General features: G+C 41.7%; 1 protein-coding gene across 1 annotated transcript; it reads left to right on the top strand.

The window, feature by feature from the left end:
• The first annotated feature begins 9,028 nt into the window (after window positions 1-9,028).
• Window positions 9,029-12,564, top strand: IFT22 (intraflagellar transport 22). Its single transcript, XM_042879629.1, has 5 exons — window positions 9,029-9,090; window positions 9,362-9,441; window positions 9,514-9,603; window positions 10,332-10,534; window positions 11,441-12,564. The coding sequence occupies exons 1-5, from the start codon at window positions 9,052-9,054 to the stop codon at window positions 11,587-11,589; spliced, it is 561 nt and encodes a 186-aa protein (XP_042735563.1). The 5' UTR covers window positions 9,029-9,051; the 3' UTR covers window positions 11,590-12,564.
• The last annotated feature ends 8,708 nt before the right edge of the window (window positions 12,565-21,272 follow it).

Here is a 21,272-nt window from a genome sequence, read left to right as displayed (position 1 = left end):
GAAAGAAGAAAATGTATCTAGAGAGAAGCACACTCTTCCCAGCTCCTGTACCCCACACAAGTTGTGCCCCACACCCTGCTGCTGTGCCTGTGGAGCTAAGAAACAGAAGAATAGGGGGGCAAGTGGAATGCTTTCCTCCACAGATCAAATCCATCAGTATCTTCCAACCATATTTTTCCAGATTTTACTGTTTGGGGTTTTTTTTCCTAGTCTCCTAGGAACTCTCCCTGTTGTCCACGACAATGAGGCCTGACCACAACAGTTTGCTTTTCTTAGCTGGCCTTCACAGCCCCCTAGAAGTTGGCTAAGGTCTTCTGGAAGTCTATGGGCTGCCAGTCAGAAATGGTTGCACTGCAGCCATCTGTCCTTCGGGGAGATTTAGGCTGGACGTTACTTTTCTGAAAGAGTGGTCAGGCACTGGAATGGGCTGCCAAGGAGGTGGTGGAGTCATCAACCCTGGAGGTGTTCAAGGAACGTCTGGATTTTGTGCTGAGGGACATGGTTTAGTCAGAGCTATCGGTGATGGGTGGGTGGTTGGACTGGATGATCCTGAAGGTCTTTTCCATCCTTGGTGATTCTGTGTTCACACTGCACAATTCTTTCCAGTCAATGCCTTCCTGCACTGTCTTTGCCTCTACTGGACCTTACCTCCCAGGACGTAGGATCTTCTGTTTCCTCTGTGTTCAGGTGTTTTCCTGAGCTTGCCCTGGCATGGATTTCAGCATCTCTGCGTGTTGCTGGTAAACAGTCAACCACCATACAACTATCATAACCATATTTTCCTTCCAGATCTATCTTCACCTTATTCTGCTCTAAAGCTTCTGGCTTTGAGGGACCCCACCAAGAGCTGACATTACATATTTCCTGAAGCATTCATGTGAGCCTCTCCCTTCTCTGTCCTCATTCTTTTCTCAAGATCCTATTTTTCAAATTAAGTTTCCTTGTTTTCACAGATTTTGTCTGTTTCAGTGTGATTAAATCCCCTTCATTATTTTAAAATCACTGACTGAATCACAGAACTTTTTAAACAAAATAATACCAAAGCTCTTCAGTCTTGCTTTGTAACTCAGACCTGAAAGGCACAGTATTATTCTCATTCTCCACGCTTTATCCCCTTAATCATATCTTTTTTAGGTAGAGCGAGCAGTACTGAAAAGAGCACTGTGAAGCAGAACTCACCAGTGTTTTATGTAGTAACACCTCTTTTGATATATACCCTGTTCTTACCATAATGCAACCCAACATCCTGTTCAGTGCTGGGGATCTTTTTTCTACAGCTGCGTGTTAGGCTGAGAGCTCTGGGGATTGTTTAAAGCGAACGTTCTCCAGATCTATCCATTTACCATTATGAACCTTTTGCTCCATTCATTCTGAGGTAAGTAAACCTCAGCACTGCTCAGTGGCATTGCTTTGCTCCTTAGCTGGCTCTCTTCCTAATCTCTCTTGAATCTGACAGATTTCTCATTGGAAGCGATAAAAATGCGACAGAGGTGCTAAATATGAAAGAATCTCTGTGGGTATTGAAGGCTAAATTCACTGCAAGGCAGCTGGATCCAGGTACTGCTCAGCTCTGCACATACACACTAATGCTAGTTTTGGTGTCACGCTGGACTGTCGTCCCTAATGGACACCACATCTTGGTATTGACCTGCTGTTCAGAAACCACCCTCCTCCACTGGGTGGTTTTGTCAAACAAGCTTTAGCCTGAGCACCTTACGGAGCAGACTGCACGCAGATTTCCCTCCCTTCCTCGCTCACTCCCATTTCTAGACAATCTAAAATGGAACTTTTAAACTGTACTCCTCAACCATTCATCTCCTTTCACAGACCGCTTTTTCACCACAGCTCTTCATCTCCCTGCTTTGTCTTCTGTCTAAGAGAGATCAAGCTCTCTGCAGATGCAAAACAAACCCCTAATTAATCCCCTGGGTTTACACAGGTCTATCACCCCTCACACCATCAGGTTCTACACAGGATGGATACATGGGCTGTAGGGGATTTGATTCAGATCCCTGACCTGCAAGGGCTATTTGGGCAATCTCTCAGTGCCATTCTTTACAACAAAGGGTTTGATGCTTTTTCCCCATTTCGTGGGTACTTAAGGATGATAGGAATGGATTAAAAAAAATGGTAAAAAAAAAGTAGGAATAATGAAATGAGAAGAAAAAGAAGAACGAAGGCGAGACGTAATCTAAAGTGATAAACTGTTCTTTTCTTGGCAGAAAGAAAATGATGAAGTCCATAAAATGGCACAAAATATTTAAGCTGACTGTTGCCCAAAAAAAAGAAATAAAATCTTTTGACCAGACTAAGGAGATTTTTGGTATGCAATGAAGTGGTAGGACAGGACTATCAGCCTCACTGTGTGCCTGGAAAGAAGTGACTCAGAGTAAATATTTTTTGGCTCAATTCACATCTTGAATGTTTAACTCTAAGACTGTTGTGAAAAAGCCAGAGCAGTGCCCCAGCTGTAGGGCAATGCGCTATTTTGCATTGAAAACAGGCGTGCAGCTGGCTGGCTTTCGAGCAGAGCACAGTAGATTTGTCCCAGATTTTCCATACATGATCTCTAGGTAATACTTGCCCTTTTTTAGAAGTTTCAAGAAAATTAGATAATTATTTTCCATGTTCGGAAGCTTCCCTGAGCTGACTGACAGTACGTTTGAAGAGCTGAGCTGTAGGTTGGGTGGAAAGGAGCATGGCCAGCATACAGGGGAGTTGAGTGGACTTTGGAAAAAGCAGTGCTGAAGTTCTGGAACATCTGTGAGAACAACCAGAGCTTGCAGCACATACCAAGGCACACTGCTGTTACACTGGTGATCTGCTGAGGTGCCGCCTCTGGCTGGGGAAGAAGAGAGCAACCAGTCTTGATAACCCAGCCATCCATTTCCTTAATATTGGAGCTGTGTTATTGAAAGAACTACATTAACTGGAACCCTCCACTGTGTTTATTCATTGTAAATGGCTTTGAGATACAGTTTCTTTGAAAGATCCGGTATAATCAATCTCCATTGTTCTGTATATATTTGCAGAAGATATCAGCTTGGTTAAAATATGGCATGCTATTAATAGCAGTAAATACACAGCGTTAAGCCTTAAAATGAAATGCAATTAAATAAGAAATATGAACCTAAGGAGGTTAAGTGAAGTCTACCAGTGACATTTACATTTGATTTGAATTAAAAAACACACACACAGAGAGAAATGAAGGGCCTCCATATATACTTGGATAACAGGAAATCCCCTGGATGTAAAAAGAGTGAATTTAAGAATGGAGAATATAAAGGTCGAGTTCAAATTAAAGATCTTATGACTGAGTAGTCCATTAAATCTTTGAACACTTACAGTAAAGTGTCTGGAATGCTTCCAGTCCAATTCTTTATACTCTCACAAGTGACAGATTATACTTCTGAACTTATACAGCAAAAGAAAGAAAGAGTGATTGTATTAATCCATCTAACTCTGGAGCTTGCTAATTAAGATGAAAACTATAAAAATCTGTTCTTAGGTGAAGCCCAGTATTTTTACAACCCAGCTCAAGACAACATCACTACCCAAGCCAAAAAAAGAATATTTAAGTTTTCAAATTATTGAAGAACAATAAAATAATGAACTACTTAATACTACACGATCAATAATCTCTACTAAATAGGAACACTTTGATAGCACTCAGTATTTATCTTCCTACGCTTCCAAAACATTCCCCTCAGTGTTTAAAATACACAGTACAACATGCTTCTCCTAGCTCCACTCCTACCTGCAGGAAAGCAGAGATCTTCATTTGTAGCACCACCACACTGGCAGGCCATGATCGTATCAGAGTGCCAGTCTTACACGAGTATATAGGCGAAAGATATTAGGGAGGACCTTTCAAATGAAGAGCTTGCAAGTGAGCCGAGCATAGGAAACTGATATACTTACTATCTTTCCCAGGTTTCAAAGGGAATTGAGGCACAATTATCAAGACTACAGGCTTTTTATGATGATTAAGCATTCATCACTGCACTAAGCAAAGCTGCAAGGACTGGGGAGATCTTGTTCCAAACTCCTCAAAATATACTAATTGCTGGTATAAATTCGTTGTCCCTACTGGCAAGCTGCCAAGGGTTAATTGAGTCTGCAATGAAAACGAATGTGAGACGTTGGAAAAGACAGCTGATTTGACCCAGGATGTTAACAGAAACATAATGCCTGGAAGGACTGCGGGGTTAAGAAACTCCTGGCTTTGGCCATCATCTCCAAAGCAACACATAAGTCAAGCAGAGAAAAAAATGAGAGAAAACAAAACCTTCCTGTCAGTAGGATGTCCTCTCATTTAGGACCACAAGGCAGTCCCTCCGAGGCAATACGTGCTTTTTTGGCTTGCTTTCTATGACAGCATTAAGGATCTGTCCTTGGGTGAATAAATAGATCAGACTCTTAATAAATGCAGGCTTTTTCCAGACCAACAGGGGTGGCAAACACATCTGTCAATGAGAAACAAAATTTACTTTGAAATTTTGTATTCAAAACAAAAAACATACGGGTCTAATAGAAGAGGTTGCACGAGCTCTTTTGAATCACAGCTATCCCTTGTTTGTCTTGTTTTAGTTATCCAGTACTCTTTACCACCTATGAAACTGTTATTTTTACCACCCAGGCACCGAGGTTTTTTTATCCAGTTCAATAAAGCTGCTATGCCCTCTTCTACCAGCACATCCCTACACATTATTCCTCATTCCTCACCACCAGGCAACGTTTCTCTTTCACCGCTCTCACCAACAGACATTAAAAATACCAAATTTAAGAGGACTGATTAATGGTGTAATTATATGCCTGCTTCAATGCAGCAAATATCTACAGTGGCTGAAAGAAACAGCCCCACTTAGCTGCATCCCTACAGGTCCTTGTTACCTTCTCTCTGCCAGCAACAGGTTATTGTGCAGCACAGTGAGCAGGAACAGATGGTTGGTCCAAGTGAAAACTATTCTTTCTCTTCTTTTCAGAGGGGTCACACCAGTTTTCAGCTGAAAATGGTTCCCTGGTAATTGGGACAGGCCTAAATTGAAAGCTGGGGATGGGCATGGAGGCAGTGCTGTTACTTTGAGCAGGCAGTGATGCAAGTTTGTCCCAGAGGAAAAAGAATGTATCTACAGCACAAATTAAGAGCCCAGACTGTCATCAGGCAATGAAGATTCTCCTGAATAGATGCCTCTTCCAAAGGGTAATTCAGAATACCTAAGCCACAAGCCTAAGATTAGACAGCATGAACATGACAAAACCATGATGGCTTTGTACTGTAATTCCCACAGAGTTGAAGCTGTCTTTATGAATGCTTTAGCTGAAATACTTTTGCTTAATTTTTTTTTTCCCCAAGGAAAAATTGAAGCTTTCCTCTGCTATGGGAGAGAAAACTCTCGGAAGGGCTTCCCTGCAAACACAGTGAACATCTGTGGGTTCTTTCCTCTCAAGCATTATTTTTCTAGGGGTTCCCCGCTCTGATAAATTAGCAGTCCCAGTAGATCGTGGCAAACAATCCTGTGCACCACATCTTTAGAAACAGTACTGTTTGGAACAGACTGGTTTGGACTGCCTCAACTCAGGCAAGTTAACACCACGTTAACTGTACCAAGGTCACCAAGCTGTGTCGGGTGATCTGCTCGATCCTTCTCATACCAAAAAGAAAAAAAAAAAAAGAAGAAAAAAAGAAAAACAAATATTGGATTCTATGTAGAAATCTGAGTGCTCCAAGCTGGAAGTAGTAGACCAGGCCACTCACAGCCCACCCACCTACAGATCAAGATGGACTGGAACAACCTTCTCCATAAGCCAGAAAAGCGATGGAGGCTGGGGGGTGGGAGGAAGAGTTTCATATTTCATCCACCACTTTTAATAGAAAACAGAACATGGTGAAGGGTTGAAAGGAAAATGGCAAATCCCTGGAGATGCTAATGTTGGCCTCTCAAGTCAAAACTGTCAATCACACCACATCCCCTCCAACTCATACCTCTTGAAGGGAGGGAACAAAAGAAGACAATGGACCGGCACGTTTAGCCACTAGGTGTTACTGTTGCTCCACAGACTGCGATCAGAGAAACTCAGAATAACAAAAACGACATCTATCAGAGGCATCATAGACAGTTTTAGCTAAAGAATTAAAACCATCAGAGCTAAATCATCTCTCCAGATTCGTGTGCTGCGAATCAGAAAATTGAGCATTGTGATGTGTTGAATTGGAGGGGACACAGAGGTGGAGCATTGCTTCTTGAGTTTTGTTAAAACATCACTTCATAAATGGAGTGAGTCAAATTCATCCTTGGGAACAACCACTGGTTTTGATGAAAGTACAGAGAGAGCTTTGGCCTCTAGGGTGTTGATAAGGTCATGTCCACTTGTCAGGAAAATATATTGGCTACTGAGTTTTCTGCATCCCTGCCTCTTCTGTGATGACAAACCTGGATGCCAGAAAGAACTGCACAGAAATTTAGAGGCATTTTAACTAAATGCCTAAGATCCTAAAGATCCTAATCTTCTTTGAAGAAGACTTTGAGACCACAGATAAATCCTATTAACGTAGCCCACAATGATCTGTTAGTATGATCAAAGCAGCTGGTTTTGCATGAGCTTCCAGAACAGATTTTCTGAGGAGAAAGACTGAAGTGAGTGCTCACACCCCCTTAGGAGCCACCTTTAAGTGAAACAAGACTCTCGGTAAAGAGCAGCAATCCTCTGCACCCCTTGTCAATGCACCTTAATGTCCTATTTCCACTTGGTCCTTTTTCCTAGCTCTACCAAAGCCTTGTCCGGAGAGCAGCCACACTTCAACTCTTCTGCCTACCTCAGCCTACCTGCTTAATCAACATCAGATAGATACTGCTTCCCTGAGCATCTTCAGAAGCAAGCTTGCAGCTCACAACAGTACTGATATTCTCCTTATTTAATAAACGTCTTCAGCACACACACACACACAAAGTGTTTCTCCCTTTCAATTTTTGCATTCTATGCCTTGCTCCCCAACTGATCAGGATCAATAAATGGAATAGAGCATGGGTCTCTGCATCTATTCGAAGGCTGTTTCTGCACACGCACACTGACTGTCACACTATGCACAATAAACATGCAGAGCACTCATTCTCATGGGAAGTCTTGCCATGTGGCTGTATTTCTGAAGAGGCATTCAGTATTTTCACACACAACTTGATGCGACTGCTGTAGGGTATGTTTCCCAAAGCTTGGAAATACAGAGCACTACACAAAGTACCAGTGCTGAGCCACAAGCTTAGGAAGATTTTTTTGGGCTGCTTTCACAAGAAGAATTTTACATGCCACATTCAACAAAATATAACACAAACTCATGATACTTGTTCTCCAAAAGACTGAATGATTTGCAAGAGCTTAAGTATTCTCTGAATGACGGGCACTACATTTTACTGCTGCTTCCAGTAAAACCTGTGGGTCTCTGACTTGGAGCCTCTTACCTGCAATTCAAGCAGCAAGCACCACGTGTCATGATAGAGCAATCAGTGCACCTGTGAATTCTCACAGACATTTCTAGAGCAAAGAATAATTTTACTGAAATATTATTAATAGCCTGCAATAGCTTTTGAAGGAAGAAGGAGGATCTTTCCACACAGAATCATCTGGAGATCATTTTTGCTTGCTACCAAAATGTTCTGGTGAAAAAACAGTCATCTCATAAATGCAAGGCTTACAGACCAGTAGAGTCTGGAAGCAGTTCACTTACAGATGGAGTTTTCTCTTTCCTGCAGTCTAACAAAGAATTTTAAGTAAACAAAACAAAATGGCCCTGCTGATTTGTACACATGTAGCCTCAGCAACGAACGTATCAGTAACTAACATAACCTGAACTCCTAAGGCAGATGCTGATTGTAACAGCAACTGTATTTAACTTAGATGCTTTGAAAATGTCACCCTAAGCGGACAGGCAGCTTAATTTCCACTTTCTGATGTGACTTAAAGCCCTAAGGCACACATGTAGATGGGAAAATCACAGCCATAGTCAGCTGTGCTCTCCTTACTCTTCAGTGGCTGATACAAACTTGAGGATGCTACATGATACTTCATCTAAAAATTAATCCCAACTGCTTTCTGGGCAGCTGCACAAGCAGCCAGTTTTACCCATTCTCACTCTTAGTCCATTATTTCCTTCTACTTCGCTGTCCACAATCCCTTTATACACATTTTTCTCCACATACTTGTGGATGTGCCAGCTAATAGGAGAGATGCTGTCCTCGTTGCTTCTCTCTAGATCACCCATCAAAGTTACTGGGTCTGAAAGGTGAGAAACACCACAGCAGCAGAAAGCATTAACAAACAAGCTGTGCCACGCATCGTGAATTCACCCTGACTCACATGTGTACCTTCACAAACCTAAAACATACGTGACAGAACGAGCTCAGAGCCATCTCAGTGCGAGCAGAGCAGTCCTGGCTCACATTTATTAGCAGAACCCGTAGTAAACATTTATGTTACGGGAGCATTTAAAAGCCCTGCTTGAAAGCTCGTTTGTACCCAGGCACCAAACAGCCCCGGAGCAGCACAGCTGCCTGCCAGATGGCGTGTTTTGTTGTATTTAGCTGCCACTCAAGGAATACTCCTGCTTACCCTAACAAACTTGCTGTGCTGTCCATGCAGGGACAATCTGCCGTCAAAACGGCAGCAGAACCGCAGGCAGGGACCGCATCACCTCACGGAGCACAGGGACACCGCACCGCAGCGCGCTGTGCCCGTTTCGCCGTGTTTGTGTCGGTTACCAGACTTCTCATGGAACCCCGCAGCCAGCCCCGTCCCACGGACACCACAGCGAGAGCCCCTCAAGCCAAAGCAGTTAACCACGGCGCGGCAGCCCCGAGCCGCCCGCTGCTCCCACGGCCACTCTGCACCGCCAAGCAGCGGGAACGCGGAACTGTCCGCAGCGTTCCGGGTGGCCCTACTTTATGTGCGTCCATTCCACCACGTGACGGCGGCACAGCCAATCGCAGCGCATCTTCCATCCCCCCCCTTCCCCCCTCCGCCGCGGCCGCGTTGCTAGGCGACGGGCGGGCGGCCGCCATGTTGAAGGCGAAGGTGTTGCTGGTGGGACCCCGCGAGGTGAGGGAGCCTCGGGGCTGCACGTAACCCTTGGGCATCCTCCCCGGGGCTCGGGACTGCCCCTTGAGGGCCGCAGTTCCCAGGCGAGGCCTGGGAGGCACGGAGATGTGGAGGCTGCGGCCGTGCAGCTTGGGAGGGGAGGTGGGCAGGCCTGCGTGCAGTTCCCTTGAGGGAAGGCAGGGTGCTGGGAGCAGCCCCGTGTTCTCCTGTCTGTTGTGGCTTTGGAGTGTTGAATTCATACGGTTGTCTTTTATTTTCTCGTGTGTTCCAGTCTGGAAAATCCGTGTTGGCAAACTTTGTTTCGGAGAGCACAGAGGGGATTGGCAGCTATGTCCCAACACAAGGAGTGAGGTGAGAACAGCAGTGTGGATGCAAGCAACCCACAGGTCTGAGGTGGTGGATGACACCTGCTTGTGTTCACAGGATCCTGGAGTACGAGAAGCCAAACTTAAATGGGAACAGCAAAGGAGCTGGGTGTCGATTTGAGCTGTGGGACTGCAGCGGTGATCAGAAGTAAGCTGGCATTGCTGTTACTTTGTCCAGGTTATTCAGTCTGTACTAATCTTGTTTACACAACGTTCTCTTGGGCAAGACCTTGAAACCTGTGATCTTTTGGAGATGAGGAATGTTACCACCTCTTCACTCCTGTGTAAATTTGTATTGCTTTCTGTTGTAGAGCATTTAATGCTGGGTAATCCTTTCCATGATCCCAGCTGACACCGTTAGTTTTGGCTACGGGCTGAGCATAACAATAAAATCTGTGGTTCTCAGAATGAAGTTAGAGGCAAAGCAGGGGCCCTGCCTTTTTCTGTTTCTGTTTCTGTGAATGGATTTCAAATAATGTATTTATATGATTGAGCCTTAATTTCCCAGGATTACGGAACTGGACAGATTAGTTTTTAGGAATAAGTAAGAAAGTATATTTGGAATATCATAGATTACTGCAAGATTACTAACATTATATTCAAGAAAAACTACTGAAATCATAAAGTCATAGGATTGTATGAGTTGGAAGGGACATTTAAGGGCCATCTGGGCCAACACCCCTGCAGTGAACAGGGACACCTATAGTTCCATCAGGCGCTCAGAGCCCCATCCAGCCTGACCTTGAGTGTCTTCAGGGATGGAGCATCCACCAAGATACATTGCTGAGGAGGGGAGAAGAAAACTGAGAAGTTTGAGTGCATATTTCCATTTCCCTGCTCTCAGCCTTACCATTTTCCATGCACCTCTTTTTCAAGGTTTGAAACATGCTGGCCAGCTCTTATGAAGGACTCTCACGGTGTAATAATAATCTTCAATCCTGAGCTGCCCAGTCACCTGAAAGAAATCGAAATGTGGTACTCCTGCTTCGTGCAGCAGCAGCCACTGCTCGACAGCCAGTGTCTCCTTGTTGCACATCACAAGCCAGGTAGTGCAGAGGACACAGAAAATCTGTCCTTAGGTAAGAATATAGAATATGTTGGTCAGAGTTTTTTTGTTGATTTCTTAATCTTTGAAATTGGCCATACCTTGTGGCTTTCATTTTTCATGAAAATCTAAGACTATAAGAATGCTTTGCAAAACAAAGTTACTGAACTTCAAAAGTCACCTAAAAGGTAAACAATGTCCCAGTTTCCCAACGTGGAAATAAAGACTAGAAACATTTGAGTGACATCTCTAAGGCCATGCAGTGAGTGTGCAACTGAGCCAGGCATTAAAACTGATGACTGCAACCAGAAATAATCATCACTAGCAGTTCATCTTATGCAGTTTTACCTTCTGCTTCCTGACATTTTTGAAGCCCCTTAACCCTGCATTTTAGTCATCAGCAGACTAGGAGTCCTTTGTACTACAAGGTTAATGATCTTCCTCTTAAAATTATTATAGCTGTGTTATTACACGCAGCACAATTATTTGTAGCTGTTTTTACAAGTGAGAACATGCACTGCCTCTGGACAACCTATTCTGGTTTTCAAACAAGTACTTATTATAAGCATTAATATATTAATACATATTTAACATAATAACACCGTTCTGTAATTTTAAAATAATGCAGAAATCTTATCAATTCAGTAGTAAAATGCAGTTCAGTGCTGAATTATTCAGTTATGCCTCGTTGACTGTGAGACCAATACTTTAAGCCTTAATTATAACATTTGAGGAATTTAAACTAGCAGCAAGTTCTTCTTGTTTGTAGTGCCAACAAGCTATGCTGCATTTCTTTTTCACATTGTGTCATTTGGGGTATGAGACATCTGATACTTCTGAATTCCAACTGATGTCTTACCAAGATCTGTCCCATGATGTTGATCACGAGTGCTGCTTTTCTAAAGGCATATGCCTAATATTTTTTTTCTTACATTCAAAGCTTACCCATTGAACAAGCTGAAACTAATACATTCCAACTTAGAAGAAGATCCTGAAGATGTTCGGATGGAATTTATGAAATACTTCAGAAGCATTATTAATGTAATAAATGAGAACAGAGAGAAGGAAGAAATGTCAATTATTTCATAACATTAAAAGAAAGTAAAGAGAAAGGATTGGTTGAACTTTGTAAGCTGTGCTAGCAACATCCTTTGCAAGAAGAATTTGCCAGACTATAAACGCTTCAAAGAAAATAATGCATGATTTGTAACTTAAGCAGAAGAGGCAAGTGCTGACATCAGATAAACTGTGGTGCCAAAGAGGTGGCTGCACACCCAAGAATTTGGGTACCTTTTGGTATGTTCAATTTTTCATTTGCTGTCAGATGTACAGGAAGGTGTTGGTCAGTGTGTTAATGGGCACTAAAAGATAAAGATCTTGATTGTCTCCTCACTCAAGAATCCCTTTTTGTAAAGGTGCTAATAGAAAGCATGACAGAAGTTAAGCTTTGTGGAGTTCTGTTGAAGCATCATAAAGTGCTCATGTGAGCTGTGTTCCTGGAGGAGTTATGTTTTTGGAAGTCAGTTGAAATCTGATGGGAGTGGAGATCTGAGCAGCAGTTGTTGGTGTGGACCAAACATGTGCACATGTTGTCATGTTTTAATGTAACAAATTCTCCTTTCTGTCCAGCATCTGAAGAGAGCACATTTCATAGCTATTGCTCTGGCAAGTCAGAATTGCAGCCCTTTCTCATGACAGCTTTTCCTCTGCTGCAACAAACTTGTCCTCATTGGAGACAAGGTATGGGTTACTCTGAGAGAGAAGGAATCAAAATCTCAGTGCAGTGCAATTACTTTGGCCTATTCCTGGAGCTCCAATAAGCAGAAAAATAAGTGCTGCATTCTCCAGAGGAGGAAAAGCAGCTTCAAACTTGGATTACTGTTCCCTGTTGTACTGAAATAAGTGGTTTCATAGATGATTTACTTTCTGTTTTGTTTGGTTTGCATTCATCCCTGTTCTTAATGTGTTCTGCTGTGGAAGGCATTTTTTGTAATGTAATACTAAGGCAATAAAATTGTTTTTATAATAAAATTGCATCCTTTTTGCCCTCAAAGGGAAAGTGAATTATGTTTTTGTGGATGTCTTATCAACTTCCTTAATTATTAGTGAGGAAAGCTGTGATAAATTTGTAGTACATTTCACACTAATTAGTTCCTACAACAGGAGTTTGCAAAAACTTGCTATGGACCCATATAGCCAAAGAAATGATGAATGGAAACCAGAAGAATATATCTATACTGACTTCTTTCTTTTTTTAACCAGTGGAGAATTTAAAGTAGAGAGGACCTGGGAGGAGAAACTGCAGAAATCCTTCAGCAGCTTCCCATCTCATCCTGTTCTGCAGCTTGCTTTGTGAAGTGTTACATCAGTGGCTTATGAGAACCACATCTGACTCACAGCACTAAATTTTGCAGATTGTTTCATTGCATGTTCCATGCCACACAGCTATATTTGAGCTGCAGCTGTTCTACAAGTATTATTGTTAAAACAGCCTTGTCCTCTAATATTGTATTTTAGTTAATATCCTTTGTAGAAAGTATATTTAAAAAAAAAAGAACCACTTAATGTATTTTAGTTCAAGACAACAGAAGTGAGTGCTTCTTGGGTTTTTCAGTGATCTAGGTTCATCAGTCTGCTATTTTATTTTCAGAGTTCTTCCCTTCCTAAATAATTAGTTCTGTTCTTCTGCAAACATTCTCCATTTTCCAAGGTGGCAAGAAGAGATGTCTCCAAAATCTCTGTTATTTACACATCTTTCTTCTGGCTTTCTAACAGCATAAGGAAACTTCAGTGAGCAGTCAGGGTGTGGAGCCCTGTCACAAACATATTAGCAGTAGCTCGTGCCTTTTCCCGGCTTCCTCAAAATGCCCCAAACTCCTTAAGGCAAATAAATAAGTAAATAAGCAGCATTCCCTTTTTTTGTGAATTCAGTCCACGTCAGTAGTCTAACAATGATTGACAAGCAGCTCAAAATCAATGAACACATAGGTAGAGCCTGAAAGCCTCTCTGTCCCAGTTGTACATGGTACTCCCAGCTGGTTTTTGCTCATTACTAAGCTCTTTTTATTTAAAACAAAGGTATGTGAGGCAAAGCTTTAAAAGATCTTTTAAACAGTTTTAAAACTAGCACAACAAAACATACTGAGCTAGGCTTTACTTCAGAGAATTACAATTCCAAATTGGTTGGTACCAAGCGTGTGGTGTGTGAAGCTGGTGTCAGTAACCCACATTATTCTTTTCCTTTTTGCTTTGTATGCTCACAGAATTTGCTGCCCCAGCTTCTTTTCATTGTCTGCTGGCTCTTATTCTGCCATTAATGCTAAAAGCTCCACTTGATTCTGAGAAGAAACAGAGAGGTACTGAAAGGAAACACCAGCGAGAGTAAAGGTACCGTGAAAGAAAAAAAGTAAAATAAACAGTAAGAGATGAAAAGAAAAGGTTGGAAGGAAATAGAGGGAGGCTGGCATTTCAACATCTACATTTTATTTCTACTACTTTTGAAACAACCAGGCTTTATATGTTTGCAATCAGTGTCATAGGGTGGTCTATTGGAGACAGTTATTGGAAAATTCAGTCTAGGTAGAGAACAAGTTTTTTACACGTTGCCTCAGATTATTTTTCCTTGTTGCCAGCTGTGGGGCAATGGAGCCAATTTTAAAATATACTGTCTTAATAAACTCAGTTTCTCCCAACATATGTATTTTGATGTGCACTGGTAAAGGCTGCTACGAAACCCAGCAAATGAAATTGTACTTGAAATGCAAACCAGTGCTTGCATTATGTCAGAGTTGAAAAGTCAGTGATGAACTCTCCTATCCTTTGCCTTGTTTCATATCAACTGTTATCCATGATCTTCATCAAACCATTTAGGTTGGAAAAGATGTTCAAGATTACTGGGACCAACCATCAATCTGACCTGCCGAATCCTGTCACTGGCCACGTCCCTTAGTGCCACACCACACATTCTCTGAATACTTCCAGACCTGGGTGTTCCACCATTTCCTTGGACAACCTGTTCTGATGCTTGACTACGCTCTCCTTAAGAAATATTGCCATTATAGCCAATCTAAACCTCCCCTCATGCAACTTGAGAACAGTTTGTCATTTCCTATCACTTGTTGCTCCTGAGAAAAGAGACTGACGCCTTCCTCACAGCAACCTTCTATCAGATAGTTGCAGTAAGCAAGCGGGTTTTTCCTCAGCATCCTCTTCTTCAAACTCAACCTGGTTTCCTCAGCCACTCTCTCATATTTGTTGGTTTTTAGTCCCTTCACCAGCTTTGTTGCTCTCTGCACAAGTTTGAGAAACTCAGTACCTTTCTTGTACTTGGGCCCAAATCTGGATGTAGTTTAAATACTACAGGTGTGGTCTCACCTGTGCTCTGTATAAGGGAACAATCACTTTCCTGGTCCTGCTGGCCACGCTATTTCTCATGCAGGCCAGTATGCCATCATCCTTCCACAGCTGGCTCATGTGCAGCCAGATGCCATCCAGCATCCCCAGGTCCCCATGCCATCCCCAGGTCCTTTTCTGCTGGGCAAATTTCCAGCTGCTCTTTCCCAAGCCTAAACCACTGCACTGAGTTGTTATAACCCTACTTCAAGCTCAAGAAAAAAGGTGTAAATTACAAATACCTATATATTCTGCATTAGAGAAGAAAAATAATTTTAGACAGAACAAATGGCACATCACTAGATTTGACTTTATATCATCCAGAAAGGCCATAATATTTAATAATGTGGATAATCATTCATAAAATCTGTCCAAGAGATAAATTCTGCTGTTGCTGAAGAGCAGAACAAATGGATAGGCTAAAATTAATCCTCAGAATTGCAGTAGCTTCTGAGAAAGAACTTATCCGGAAGTATCGTGTGTTAATGATTTATGAACGAGGTCCACAGAGACACCCAGTTAGAAGAAGGGTAAGAGAATGCCAGATGCTGGACAAACACATGTTACATCTCTACCTCTGTGTTTTACAGCCTGGCCTTCCACTGATATCAGCAAATCTGCAGAGCTTCAAACAGTTCCACAGCACAGTATTATCCAGACTGGGGTGTGCAGCCTTATTTGTTTGCCTGAAGCTATGTGGTTAATAAATGACTCTTCTATGGCTTTGTCCATATTTCTGCTTGTGAGAGCAAAGAATTACTCAGGCAAGCACAAAGGAAACCAGGAACATGAGGTAATCAGCCACAAGTTATGCAGAAGTCAGTTAGCTGTCAAGCCACAGCTGCAGCAAGTAGTAACTTAAGAGCAGAAGGTAAAAGCAAATTTAAAGAAAAGTGCTGCATCTTAACTCTTCCACACTGACACTTTACCACCATGTCTTTAGATCTGGAAAAGCTTTTAGGACAAGCTTTCCAAGATGCAAAAGGGAAAGAAGAGAACCAATATAGTCTGTCAGTTCTTCCAAGCAAATGCAGCCTTCTCTAGCTGACCTCAGTCTCTTAAGAGTGAACAGTTCGTGTCCTCTTTCCATTCTGCCAGAAATGAAAAAAGAAATGAATTTCAAGATTCTACTGCTAACAGTAAAAGGGGGTTTACACGTAGAGGTGGACTTTTCTGAAGTTCATGCTCATCTCCCTTGAAAGTAGCTGGTATATCATTGCTTTGGCCAAAAAGTCAGCATGGAAATTTGATAGGGAGCAGTTAGAAGAATTCTGCAGGACATTAAAAGCAACATTTTAGGACTCTGGAGGCAAATTTAGAAGGTTGAAGACTGTGGCTATCTTGCAGACTGGTGATTTAAGATATTTAAGGTCTTCACTCATATAGAGTTGGCTCAGGTTACCCCTTACAAGCTGTTCTCTACACACACAGAATATTATGAGGCTCAAAACTACTATGACAATGAAAGCAGTTACAGACACTGCAATCCAGATGTGCAGCTTCCAGGGTAAATATCATACTTGTTTATAACCAGACTTTGGGAGTAGCAGCAAAGCTGAATGAAACACATTTGGACCTTACAAAAAAAAAAATAAAAAAGCCCCAAAGCTTTCCTTTCAGGCTCTATATTTTGAAGGCCAGGCCTTTTGTCTCAGTTGTTCTCAGCAGCATTGTTCTAATGGACACAATAGACATAAAGAACCCTATGTTCTTATTTCTATTACTGAACTGCCAAGTGACTATGAGGAAGTCACACAGAGCAGCATTCAAGAGTGCCTACCCATACTGCGTTTTTGTATGCTCAGCTTAAATTGTGAAGGGAGTTGATGTGCAGATGCTTGAGGAAGCAACTTTAGGAGGCATCCAGGACCTGTTAAAATTTTATCTTAAAACTACTCAACTTCTCATCTGAAGTACCTTGCTTTGGAAGTCACTTGTGAGTATTTCCTCTATCACTGCTCTGGAAGTCATCACTGCTAAAATACTTCACTGGTGCAGCAAAGAGTCCTCAAAAGATCAATTTACTTTTTTTGAGAATTTGCCTCTCTTGAGATGCCAGAAAAGCACTCTAAAACTCAGAATAGCTTTAATCAGCACTCCTCATGCACTCAGACACTACTGCATTTGTAAATAAAAGATCCCATATGCTAATACCCCAAGCAGTTCAGGGGGTTCAAACATGTATGAAGGAAGCAGGCCAATTGTGGGGTCAGCTTTATATTTTTGCATTGAGCCAGCTGATGCTTTTTACTTAGGGCAAAATTCCCCCTTGAGTGACCAGGTTTGAATAGTTCTTTGAATAGAATACTTCTAGAAGGTGCCTGTTTAGAATACACTGAGAATTCATTCTCAGAAAATCAGCCCCCTTCAAAAACAACAGTGTCTGGATATTTTTACCACTTCTTTTAATCACCAGTCTGATGGAAGAGGAATACTGCATGGGTGTTCAACCCTTTAGCTTGCCTAGGCTGCATTGAGTGAAGAGGAATTGTCTTGGGCCACATATATAGGCCTCTCCAAACGTAATGCCTCCTATTTATTTTCATGGAAACAACAACAGATACAGTGAGCACAGTAACTGGTTGAGAGAGCAAGTTCTCAACTACAAAGCACTACTTTTCAACACAGCCACCACCATTACCTGTGCATTTTCACCAGTGATGAACAAGAGCCTGAATGCTGTGTTCATCACAACCTTCACCAGTGGTGCTGACCTATGGTTGCTGTCACCACTGCTGAAATGCACTGAAACTCACTGCCTCACCGTGCTCACATCCACTGTTTGGTATCCATAAATGTTCAGCAAGCGTCAGTTAATGTCATTGGGTGCAACTTTTTCCACACGAAGGAATTCAGTTCCACACTTATGTTTCATATGCACTTCCACATCAGATGCCATTCTGTCAGACTGCTCCTCTGCTGCCATAAGTCAACTGACAACAGAATGTAATGGAATATTGGTGAGAAGGTCCAACTTCTACTGTCATATCGGCAACATCCACCTCTGACATCATGGGCCAACATAAAATAGGAGGCATTGCTTCTGGAGCAGACCTGGCAAACTATATAATATAGTTAATGTACATAAGTAACAAAACTTTTTTAAACTTAATATTTTTAGTAAGACATTTTTAAAAAGAGAGCAACAAACCCATAAAACTAGTGTAATATGTGATCTTATTTTTCAAACCTAATATTTAGCTTCACATTCTATTTGAGCATAATCTAAACTAGAAGAGAGATTGGGCACAAGAATATATATGGACATATTCTTGTCATTTAAAAATCTGGTCTGGAAGCTGAAGAAGGTAACTAACAGATCATCTCAATAAGGAGTGGAAAAAACATACATAGTTGAGAGGTAATTAATAATTTGTAATAGCTTACAATTGATCCTTCTAGTACCTCTCTTAAGAGCAAGGAGCTGATTTCTTGTTTATTAATGCAGTTTTTATTATTATTATTATTTAAGCAGGTATTTTCTGTAGAAAAAGGTGAGAGAGGTGACAGTGAAGCAGAACATCAGCTCCAAATTTCTTTGGACTTTGAGAAGCTTGGATTCTGATTCATAGTGGAAAACAGTTGGAGACACAGGTTGTATTTATATATAAGCTGAGAAAGTAAAGCAATTTTATCAACTTGTAGTGGAAGAAAGGTAATGCAAATTCTCTCATACGAGTCTCATTTCAGAGGGCCTGGGTATGGGCATTAGAGTTTCTTGCATAACCCTTAGGAACAAAAAAAGCCCTCTGTTTTGCTGAGTTGCAGTATTTCTGCCTTTCTTTGTAAGGAAAGAGTGCTTATTTCTCCCCTAGCTTCATGAAATCTATCTGACTCCTGGTAACATGTCTGTGAGAATTTGCTTGGAGGGACTAATGGACAGGGGCACACCCTTCTTTGCTATGTTACTGTTCCATGAGTTCCAGACAAAAGCATTTATTGTGGTTTGGCAGCAACCATCTATTCCTAAAACCCTGGGACTGCATTGTTCTGTGCTTGTCAAAAGTTGATTTAGTACCTACAGGCACACAGTGCAGGGTTCATCTTTTTAGGAAGGGTCTTCAGGCTTTCTAGACTGCTGGGGTCACCTCTCACAGCCAGTAAGACCACTTGGAGGAGTCACACCATGGTTGACTGTGAAGACAAGTCCCTTAGTGAAGCAAAAGATCTGTCTTGCAATAAATATTCAAAGATTTTTATTCTGACCCCAGGTTAAATAGTAATACTCCAGAAACCGAGTAACCAACTGCCAGCCTGTAACAACTCTGCATCATTAGATAAAGACATGTCTTAGGAAAAATATTGTTAAGGCCCCCAAAGTGTTTTGCTGTGTTTGGAAGTCTAACAATGGCAGAGATGTCTCACTGCTACTCCTAACGATACAAGGATCTTGCAGTTCTATCTGTAGATAAGATAATGATCCTGGGACCTACACAAAGCTATGAGAAGGCCCTTCTTCTACTCAGAATGGCAAATCTTTACTTTCAAAGCAGATCATTAAAAGTTATATCTAATGAAAAATCCATCTGTTTTCCATTGAGCATACACTTGGCTTTTTTTTTTTCTTTTTCTTTTTTTTCCCTAACGTTGCATGAACTTCTGCAGCACACAGTGCTGATACCTTCAAAATGCAGCAAGACAAACCAACTCTTGGGGCAGTTCCTTTGTCCATGGAAGCTAAATACTGGGTATATCTGGATCTGTTAACTTAAAGCTGAACTTTGGACCTTTAATTTCTCCAGGAACTGTGGAGAGGTGTGCAAATATGGGTAAAGATGTATTAAATCTTAGGTAACACAGATCTGCACAGGTCGGAGTTTGCAACCACACAAGTAGACAGCATATTCTTGTAGCCAGAATAACAACCAAAATTAAATATGAAGGTGGCATCACATGGCAATGAGATCATTAACAACACTTCTGTTGAGATCAGAGATATGTATGCTCTTCTGTTCTCAAAATGCATGTTTTGTGGCTGTGGTTGCTCGTTGTCACATCAGCTGCTAAAGTCTAAGATTCAAAAAAAAAGAAAAAAAAGAAAAGAAAAGAAAAAAAGAAAGTTGGGACACTCACCCCCAGTCATCTGTATTTCCTGTTAAGCTCCTGAGACTCTGATCTGATTATTCTTTTATACCCAGACACTACTGGCCAATATCCACCATCGTTCCAGTTAACAAAGATTTGGAAGACCTTTGCTCATGTTCCGAGCTGTTCCTTTTGCCAGTCCCAAAAGGGGCCAGAAAACAGGAAATATCCCTTCCAGTCTTAATCTGCCAGGCACAGGTGATGTTCCTAGGTGAAGGCTGCCCACCATGCACACCCCTATGGACCTCTGGGACCAGGTGAGGGTTAGAGGAGGCAAGGAATCAATGTGGAAGCTAATGAGTTTAGCCACATTCCGCTCCAGTTATGTTTGGCTGCTGAGGTGTTTTCTTAGGGAACCAGGATGATCATTATTCAGAAATCATTTGGACCTGAAGAATCTGAAGGAGGTCTCTGCAGCCAGTATCTGTGAGAGGCTGTGTCCAGTGTTTAAGAGCGGCTGCTGAGCACCAAAACGTGGTCACTGCACAATGCAGACACTTGTTCCAGCTGACAACATCTTTTGAAGGAAAAATTTCACTTTAGGAACAATCACAGCTCCAGAATTGGGGTTTAAAATTCCCATTGCTGTTTTTCTTGGGATCATTCAGAGATTCAGCTCAGAATCGAGGGCTTAGCCTGCTGTCATCAAATGAAGAAATCTGGCTGTTTTGCAAGGGAAGATGAGCGGGGCCTGATCTCTACCTCTTGTTCTGTTTCCATGTGACAGCTCCTCTTTTACCATAAACAGATGGCATAATGAACACATCACTTTCGTGTCCGATCTAATCACCTTCTTGTTTGATCCACTTCTTCTACCTCTTAAATTACTGTCCTTTTCTACTTTAAATTAATTGTTCATTTACATTAAGCAAAGTAACTTGACAGAAGGTTAAAAAAATAGACACCCAGATCTGTCTTACCTACAGGATGCAAACAAAAAATTGGATAGATGTCTTTTTTTCCTGGAATAAATTGACCACAGAAATTAGTGGCTTTCTTCCAGTCAAAATTAGGAGATTCTAGAGCAATCTTCCAAATAAAGAAGGTAACTGGGAAGACAGGAGACACAACAAGGGGGAAAGAGTACATGTCTGAATAGCACTATCTGCTTGTGAGAAGGATTGAGAACTTAGCTCTAGAACTCAGCAAGCTAAAAGGTCATATTCCATTCTGTGTTTCCTTTCTTCCTTTCCAAACCAGAAATGGAGATCTCTGATACTAAACGAGCAACCATATGCCCTTTGTCTGCACTTACCTGTGTAAGCATGGAAGTTAAATGTGTGGCACCTTTTCCC

Source organism: Lagopus leucura, unplaced genomic scaffold (genome assembly GCF_019238085.1).
Source record: "Lagopus leucura isolate 7727_CA_CO unplaced genomic scaffold, USGS_WTPT01 Super-Scaffold_100024, whole genome shotgun sequence".
NCBI classification, from domain to species: Eukaryota; Metazoa; Chordata; class Aves; order Galliformes; family Phasianidae; genus Lagopus; species Lagopus leucura.
Note: the sequence above shows the minus strand (reverse complement) of the source record. Positions and strands in the feature narration are given on the sequence as shown.